At 43.0% G+C, this 9,742-nt stretch overlaps 1 protein-coding gene across 2 annotated transcripts in view; it reads left to right on the top strand.

Annotated features, from left to right (window-relative positions):
- Positions 1-9,742, top strand: part of CDH17 (cadherin 17, LI cadherin (liver-intestine)) — a 94,528-nt gene that overhangs the window by 53,931 nt on the left and 30,855 nt on the right. For both annotated transcript variants that reach the window (XM_011937028.1, XM_011937027.1), the window contains exons 10-12: positions 3,109-3,324; positions 6,873-6,949; positions 8,864-9,055. In XM_011937028.1, coding sequence (XP_011792418.1) covers positions 3,109-3,324; positions 6,873-6,949; positions 8,864-9,055 — 485 coding nt within the window. The remainder of the gene's footprint in view (positions 1-3,108; positions 3,325-6,872; positions 6,950-8,863; positions 9,056-9,742) is intronic.

Here is a 9,742-nt window from a genome sequence, read left to right on the forward strand (position 1 = left end):
CCTTTCTTGACCTGGACATGACACTTCAAGCCTCTTTTACGTTGGGCCAAACATGTAGTACATTTGTTACCTATTTCTGCAAAACAGATTGCCCTAAAGCTTGGCAGCTTAAAACAGCAAACATGTATTATGTCACAGTTTCTGTGAGTCGGGAATCTGGGTGAAGTTCAGCTGGGTACCTCTAATTCAGAGAGTTCTGAGGGAGAGGGAAAAAGTACAGCAGAGCAGGAAAGGACAGGCAAGATGGAAGTCAATCTTTCTATGACCTAATCTTGGAAGCGAGCCCATCACTTTTGCCATTAGAAACAAGTTGCTAGGCCCAGCCTGCACTCAGCAGGATGGGGTTATGAAAAAGTACAAATATCAGGAGATGGGGGTTGCTGGGAGACCTTTTAGAGGCGCCTACCTCATCTGGGAAGAGGACAGTGCTGGTTTTCTTAGACTGAAGAAGTCATTGTTGTTAGAATAAATTTTGAAGGGGCTCAGCACGCTAGTTGCCTCTCTAAAGGTGAGAATTTGTTTCGTAAAAATATTTCAGAGTCTTTAGTGGACCAGTAATTCTTATAAATCAACTGAGCATATTCTATGTATGTAACCTGAAGGAGGTACAAGACAATGCTCCTGCCTTGTGGGGACTTACTGTCTAGCTGAGCTGACAGGACATGAGTAGGTGGAAATATTCACAAATTAAACCTTGATAAAATACTGAATTAGGCCAGGTGCAGTGGCTCATGCTTGTAATCCCACCCAGCACTTTGGGAGGCCAAGATGAGCAGATCACTTGAGAAGAGTTCAAGAGCAGCCTGGCCAACATGGCAAAACCCTGTCTCTACTGAAAAGAAAAAAAAAAAAAAAACCTACAAAAATTATCCAAGTGTGGTGGTGCACGCCTGTAATCCCAACTACTTGGGAGGCTTAGGCATGAGAATTGCTTGGACCTGGGAGGTAGAGATTGCAGTGAGCTGAGATCATGCCACCGCGCTCTAGCCCGGACAACAGAGTGAGACTCCATCTCAAAAAAAAAAAAAAGAATTCTCCAGTGTATTTACATTCTCCGGTTTGGTATCCTGTGGGACTTGTGTCCCCATGTCTTAGCAACACTAACATTTATTCTTGAATCCCACTTGCCACCAAGTCTTATGTATTCACACAGAAAATTTAGACTCTTATAAAAGCCCCACCTCCCTAAATATTTCTGCATATTTCCAAGATATGCTACATATAGTCCTGTATCAGTTTGAGCTGCCACTTGTTCCTGGCCTCAGTCACTCAGAGACATGGTTCCTTTCACTTCCAACTGATCCACAAGTCCTCATGGTGCCTCTGGCAGCATGGAGGTTTCCTGTGAGTGAGAGGAGGACAGTGTCCTCAGTTTCTTGCTCACTTGCTGAGGGGATAGAGCTATGGCAGGGCTGCGGAGACACCAGAGGACCACAGAATTTAGTAAGACACTCTTTCATCCCAGCACACAGATACTTTTCTTGCAAGGGCATATGCATGCCATATGCACTAGGTACATATTCTCTCCTGTCCTGTTTCTTCTGATGGTCCCTGTATGCAGCCCATGAGACACATCTGCATGTGTCCAGCTCTACTGTAGACATAACATAGGTACTTTCTTTTTCCTCCCCCAACCAAAACCAAAAAACCTCTAAATTTCCATATGTGTCAGTGGATGCAAACTGTGTCAGTGGATGGGTGAGAGAGTGCAACTACACAAACGGGATGAATTCAAGTTTGAGCTCCTACATGGGATTCTTGCTGCATATAAAATGACGCACAATTCCCACCTCCCAGAGTAGGATGGTCTGGAACCTGTCGGAACTTGCCCAGAGCTGGGTGCAGAACCAAGTCGTAGCCACTGGCTTGTAGAACTCCCTAGACTGAAACCCTGACAGGAATAAAATACTTAGGACCACAGACTACAGCATGGCAGAGAGGATCCTGCCTGGTCTCTGCCCTGTGTTATCTTTGGTGTAGAGTCAGTCTCTGCAGTTGTTCCATGAAGTTGCTTAGAGGCAGTCTAGGGTTGGCTTCTCTTTGTTTAGTGATACCATTTGCCGTGTGTATTAGTGTCCTAGGGCTACGGCAACAAATCACCACTGACTTGGTGGTTTAAAACAGAAATCTGCTCTCTCCTAGTCCTGGAGGCTGGAAGTCTGAAGTCAAGGTGCTTGCAGGGCCGTGTTCCCTCCAGAGTCTCAAGGGGAGAATCTTTCCTTGCCTCTTCTGGCTTCTGTTGGCATCTGGTGTTCCCTGGCTACTTGTGGCAGCCTATCTCCAACTTCTGGCTTCCTCCTCCAGATCATTTCCTCCTGTGTGTGCATCTCTGTGTTTCCCTTCTTACACGTGCACCTGTCATTGGATTTAGGGCTGCCTCTAAATCCAGGATGATTTCATCTCCAGAGCCTTAACTAGTGATATCTGTGAAGGCCCTATTTGCAAATGAGTCCCATGCTCAGGTTCTGGTAAACATGAAGTTTTGGGAGGGAGCACTAGGTGTTACAGGCTGAATGTATCCCCCATGCCCCCAAAATTATATGTTGAGGTCGTAACCCTGTGTTCTAGGCTACATGTTCCCTCTCCTCCAGATTCATAGGGTGAAGTTTTAACCCCTAGTACCTCAGAATGTGACTATATTTGGAGATAAGGTTTTTAAAGAGGTCATGAAGGTAAAATGTCCTTACGGTGGGCCCTAATCCAGTATGACTGGTATCCTTATAAGAGGAAATGTGGTGGACATAGGGAGGTTCAGAAGGAAGGTGCTGTGAAGGCACCAGAAGGAAAAGACAGTCACCCACAAGCCCAGGAGAAGCCTCGGAAGAAACCAACCCCTGCAACACCTTGATCGCAGACTTCTGTCCTCCAGAATTGTGAGAAAATAAGTCTCTGTTGTTTTATCCGTGATACTTAATGACAGCCCTGGCTGACTAATACACTATTCAACCCATTACGTGATAGGATGAGAAGAACCAAAATAAATCTAAGAACGTTTGTCTGCTATCCCGAGTTATTCATGGTGTTTTCTAGGAATGTGCTTATTCAGCGAAACTATTTTAATTACATGGAGCCTGTAATGGTTGGATTTCCTTCTTTCCTTCCTCATAGGTAACAGTATTGGGACCCTTACTGCACATGACAGGGATGAAGAAAATACTGCCAACAGTTTGTTAAACTACAGAATTGTGGAGCAAACTCCCAAACTTCCCATGGATGGACTCTTCCTAATCCAAACCTATGCTGGAATGTTACAGTTAGCTAAACAGTCCCTGAAGAAGCAAGATACTCCTCAGTACAACCTAACGATAGAGGTGTCTGACAAAGGTTAGTATCACTCCACTGTCTTGAGTGCAAATCATTGTTTTCCTTCTAGCTATGACTTACTTGCCTGCTCTAATGTCTGGTATGTTATAGAAGGACGCCATTTAAACCTTCTTTGCTTCCTTTGTGAAACACACATAACACAGAGATAGCTGGTTGAACATTGTAAAGGCCAGAGCTGCAGCTCAGGCACCATTGTTGTGTTGGTTTGGGTCCTATGAGAAGCAGATGCCAAAAGGAGATTAAATATACAAGGATTTTATTGGTGGGGAGCTGTGAGAAAAAATTGCAGAAGGGCACAAAGAAGCCTGGGAGAGTCATCAGACCGAAATGCAAGCCTGATGCCTGACCCTGAGTGAAGGGGAGATGGAGAAGGAAGGCTGGTGAGAACATCCTAGACTAGAACAGTCTGAGGAAAGCTCGGCACAGCTGTTGGGGAGTCTAAAGGTGGCTGTCAAAGGAATTCATTGTCTTTGAAAACGAGCCTTACCATTGCTGCTTTTCTCAGTCACTGGCTGTGGACAGTCCAGAGGAGGTGAGGTCTCAGTGTGAATGTGGTAATAGATTCCACAGCACAGCGGTAGGGCCGTCCTCAGTTCACATCCTGTTGTTGGAGGTCTGCCAGGCACATTCTGCAGACCATGATCACAAACAGGAAAACTAATTGCATTTCCCAATTCTTGCTTTCAGACTGAAAGGGCTCTACTGTAGGAAAGTAGAGGAGAAGCGCATCTTTTGGGAAGCTCTGTCTTATCCTATCAGCTTCTAGGTGGCCATTTGAGAGTATCAGGAGACATTCTTCCCTATACTCCTTACACAATTGCAGAGCAAGTGGTTCTTAATCTCTGTTGGGTCACAAGAGCCTTTGAGAATCTGATAAAAACTATCCATTCTCAATCAGTTGCACACATTGTTAAACAAATATGCACAGACACACAAAATACATGGATTCAAAGAGAGACTCATTTCAAGGACACTCACCCTCCTAGAAGGTCTTTTGAGTTAACTTGTACTGAATCTTCGATTACCATATAATTCAGTAATTGTTCTGTTGGCTGACACAGGTATGGAGAACAAACAAGAAACGTTTCACACTATGCTTCATGTTTCTCTCCTTGGCAGGGATATTGAGATACTAGGCAGAAGCCAGGTTTAGTAGGGCCCCAATGCAGAATGTTTGAAACCCAGTAATTTGACAAATATTAAGGCCCTAATATTTGTCTAGCATTATTGTAAGAGAGAGAATAGATGTAAGTATAATAAATCTTCCCTATCCACGACAAGCTAACAATTTCACACTCTCAGCAGTCCATTTTTTCAGCAGTTATTCCACATTTACCTATTTGAGGCACCATGCAAGGTATTGGGGATTCTATCCTCAGGAAGCACTCATTCTGGTGGAGTGGACATGTGAGTTAGTAAATTGCAAGGAACCGCACAAGGTAGCCCATGAAGGAAATAAGTGACTCAGTGGAGGAAGAGAACAGGTACAGCTTTCTGGAAGAGGTGTCTCTGAGCTGGGCTTTGAAGGATGAATATGACAAGTTACAAAATCATGTAGGGCTTATGGGAGAGTGGGAATCCATGTGGAAATGCATGGGGACCTGGAGCAATTTGAAGAGAGAGTTTAAAGTGGGAATCAGATTACAATTGTTTATTTGCATGAGTAAATCTACAGAAAATATGGACCAGATGATAAAATATATTCAAATACGTGTGTGTGTTGATACAACTAAACATTCAACTGTGCACTACAGAAAACTAGAGACTGGGTTATAATGAACACAGTTTTACATAAAACCAAGGAAGGCCTTTTACCCAGAAAGGCCCACTGCTGGCCAAACAAGGTGCGTGCAGAGCAGTGAGCCAGTGGGTTCCGGGTTTGGGACCACTCCAGTCTTCAGCCATTCTTGTTGCCTACAAACCTTCTGAGGACCAGCCTTAACTTCAGTCAATATCCACTTGGTTGTAATTGGATTGTTAATAGATTCTGTCCCTGGGATCATCTCCAGTGCATTGAGTACCTGCTCTAAACTACCTGGGAATATTAATCAGGATCCCAGCAGGAAGTGGAGGCTCCCCTCAAAGAGTTTAAAGAAGGGATTGTTTGCAAAGGTTGTGGGCAGGGTTAAGGGAAACCAACAGGACGTGTGAAGCACAGTGAACAGCATTTTCTGCCCTAAAACCCGAAGAAGTCAGGGAGGAGAGCATACCCCAAAGGAGTAAGGCCTGTGCCTGTCACTAGAAGAGGGCTGTTGGCAACGGGGGTGTGACACCCCCAGCCACGTTCTTTCTGTTCTCCCTCCAGTCTTTTGCCAGGCCTCCCATTGGCAGAACCCAACTGTTACCCTTAGGGTGAGGATGTGCACTGATGCAGTTCATAAGGTCAGCCCCTTGGGCTACAGAGCACAGACAGAGGAATGGATGGTGGCTGCAGAGGGCAAAGGGAGCCACTGGGTTTGAATCCTGGCTCCATCACTAGTTAGTTTGTGTGATCCTGGTCAGGTTACCTGAACTTCTCTCTTCCCTGGCTTCCTCATCCGTTAATTAAGTGGGAATGACAATAGCACTATATCATGAAGTTACCATGAAGATGAATACCTCGGGAAAGCAATACTGTTGCTGTTATCTAGAGGCCACTAACAATTGTATTGTGATGAATACATCAGTTCTGTTATTCACATTTTACAGATAAACGGAGTGAGGCACCCAAGCTCTCACATATATGCAAAGTGGCAGAGCCAGAGTCCAAACAGTGAATTCCAAGCCCAGAGTCTTAACCATTATGTCTAACCATGGTTAGAACAACAGCAACCCAACAAAGAACCTGTCATTTTATTTCTTGTTCTGTCTCCCCCAGGCATCCTGTCCCCACCTGCACTCCACACACATTTGGAATCTAGCTGAAGCTGCTATCTGCCTAGGTCTTGGAATTGTGAAACCCATCCCTGAAAGCCTGGGTGATTTCTCCAGGGATCCAGGAGCTACCTCTGTCCCCATCTTGCTTCCTGCAGGCTGGGTAGCCAGACTCTTGTGAACAGCCAATTGTGCCAGTTCCTCCCTTACTTAGAAGATAGCAGGCCCTTGAACCTCCCCATCATAGTAGGCAGAGCAGATGTAGGATGGACGTGTTCAGACAAGGAGAGACAGCCACTGGGATGCTCAGAGAAGGCTTTCTGGAAGGATAGTTTTGCTCTGGACTTTGAAGATTACCTAAGTTTCACTAGTCAGAAAAAGACTGCTTCACAAAAAAGCCATCCTGCTCAGGAACAACCCGTACGTAACTTTACTTAGGAGGACAGCAGGTGGACAGCAATGAAAAACCCAGAAAAATCTCTCTTAGATCTGTCTTTAGCCACCCTGCCCCACACATAGCGACCACTTGGGTACAGGTGGGAAGCAGAGAACCCACTCTCTGCATAAATTGCATGTAAATTGCAAAATTGTGGCTATGGCTGTCACTTCACTTGCCAAGTATTTTCTTGTGGATTTCTGATTTTAATGCATGATTTTCAGTGAAAATTTCTATGACATATGACTTCGGTTTTCAGATTTCAAGACCCTCTGTTTTGTGCAAATCAACGTTATTGATATCAATGATCAGATCCCCATCTTTGAAAAATCAGATGTGAGTAGTTGTCATTATTTGTTTTTTCTTTACTTTGTTCATTTTACTTGACCCTTTCTTCTGGGATAAAGACACGACAGTAGCTAGGAAAAGTGCCAGACTTAACAGGTAAACTTGGTCAGTGCACCAATAACCCAGAGGCCATCTTCGGTGAAAATCTTTGGGGAACAATAACACTATGATAGGTGTCTGGGAACATTTGTTTATAAACTCCTGCCAGTAGCTCATTTATTCCAAGGGCTGCTTAAAAACAGCAACCACAATCTTTGTCAAATTGAAAAAAGTTGAATGGCGGCTTGCAGTTTGTCATTACATATTTTTGTGTATTAGGACAATAAATAGATTTACTGCTAGGTCTCAAGCACTTTTAGTCAAAAATTTAATATTTGGAATATTGGCAATTTAATTTGTAATAATTGGGTAAGAGGAAGAAGAAAAAATTAATCTATGACTTAAGCCAAAGAAAAATGTGTCCAAGACATTTGAGAGAATTCTAACTGGACAGAAAGAAAAAAGTCAATTTAGAACCTCAAGAAAAATGCAAATTACTATTTTCTTATCATTGATAGGGCGTTCAGACTTGGTGATGACTTTATCATTGTTTCCCTTAGGAGGGAAGTCTCTATTTATTTTGAAGGAGCAAGAAGCCCATTTGACTAGACTGTTATGTCATTTTTGAAGTCAGTTATAAGGCAGCCCAGAGCCTTGTGATGATGTTCATAAATCAAAATAGGGACAAGGCTGTGACAAAGAAAGGAACTGATTTATGAGGGGGATAGGGGTGGGAAGAGGTGTGAGTGGATATGTCTTGTATAACAGGCACTGAGGTTCAGCAGGCATCAAATAACCCATTTCTTCTCAGCCTCCATTCTCTTGGGCATTTGATCCTTTGCTAACTTTGTGACCTCCTTGCCTTTTATCGAGACAGTGTTTTTTAGATTGAGGGTAAGAATCCTGCACTTGAGGTCTCAGAGCTTAAATACTTATCTGGCGACAGAGAGAGTGAATCTGCTTCTTTCAATGCCGTGGTCCTCTCTCCTGATCCCTACTTAGAACCCTCTTTAGAATCATAATGCCAAGAGAGACGATCTGGGGGATTTTTAGCGGAGTGGGAGATGGTCTAGGCCAGTGTTCAAGAGCACAGGCTTTGGAGTTGCACAAACATGGCTTTGAATCCCAATCCTGTGACCCACTAGCTGTGTGAACCTTGGTGGGTTTAACTTCTCCAAGCGTTTGCTCCTCGTAAGTGGAGATGGTAACATAACTACTCCATAAGATGTTTTGTTGCTTTCCTTTACTGAGCACTTACTACGTGCCAAGAATTTAGGAGCTTTACGTGCATTGTCTCTCTTAATGCCCACAGCAAACATGAAGTAGTTTCCATTACTATTGTCTTCATTGGACAGATGATGAAACTGACAAAGAAGTGAAGTAACTTGCTTCAAGCCACCCAACTAATAAAAAGCAAGCCTATGATTCATATTCAGGCTGTTTAACTCTAAAGTTCAAGCTTTTAATCAACCTCCATTCATTGGTTGATTTAAGAATTGATTAAATAATGTATATAAAGTGCCTACCACCTGATAGATACTCAATACATGGTGGCTATTTATATCATTACTACTACAATAATTAAGTTATTAAACAAATTGGATATAGAAGGGGGAGTTTGTTTTAGAATCCTACCAGTAGCTCTCTGAGATATTGTGTTCTTTGGTACAATGGATATCGGCTCATGAGTATGACTGATGTTAAAATCCACTGCAATATATTCATCAATAGGAAAAAACATGCCCCATGAAGATTGATGCAAACTATGACTTGTGTCTATTCTGAAACCAGAGAGATAAGTTTGTCCCTTGGCTTTGATGACAACAGACCTTCTCATTGTTTCCTTCTCCATTTTCTCCTTAGTATGGAAACCTGACTCTTGCTGAAGACACAAGCGTTGGGTCTACTATCTTAACCATCCAGGCCACTGATGCTGATGAGCCATTTACTGGGAGTTCTAAAATTCTGTATCATATCATAAAGGGAGACAGTGAGGGACGCCTGGGGGTTGACACAGATCCCCACACCAACACCGGATATGTAATAATTAAAAAGGTAAATAGCCCATTTATTTAATATAACTTGTCTTTGTTTGTGGGTTAATTTACTAATGACAGTGTGAGGATCTATAAGCAGAGGTGATGTATTAGCAGCCGCTTCTCAGGCATGGCGATAGGTTCCTGGATGCCTGGATTCCTCTTAGTCATTCCTGTCTTCCTGACAGACGTAAAGTCAGGATTCTAGACCTGGCTCTGTTGCTAGTTAGCCAAGTAAATTTTACAGGGAGGTAATGTCACATAAAATATATAAAATGCAGGATGAACAACTTTTTAGTATAAGTGTGTTCCATGCAATATTTGGGACACACTTATACTAAAAAGTTGTTTGTTATTTATCTAAACTTCAAATCGAACTTAGTGTTTTATGTTTTTATTTATTTTTATTTTTTTTTTATTATTATACTTTAAGTTCTAGGGTACATGTGCACAACGTGCAGATTTGTTACATACGTATACATGTGCCATGTTGGTGTGCTGCACCCATTAACTCATCATTTACGTTAGGTATATCTCCTAATGCTGCCCCTCCCCTCTTCCCCCAATAGGCCCCAGTGTGTGATGTTCCCCTTCCTGTGCCCAAGTGATCTCATTGTTCAATTTCTACCTGTGAGTGAGAACATGTGGTGTTTGGTTTTCTGTTCTTGCAATAGTTTGCTGAGAATGATGGTTTCCAGCTGCATCC

The sequence above is a fragment of the Colobus angolensis genome, unplaced genomic scaffold (genome assembly GCF_000951035.1).
Source record: "Colobus angolensis palliatus isolate OR3802 unplaced genomic scaffold, Cang.pa_1.0 Scaffold16, whole genome shotgun sequence".
NCBI lineage: Eukaryota > Metazoa > Chordata > Mammalia > Primates > Cercopithecidae > Colobus > Colobus angolensis.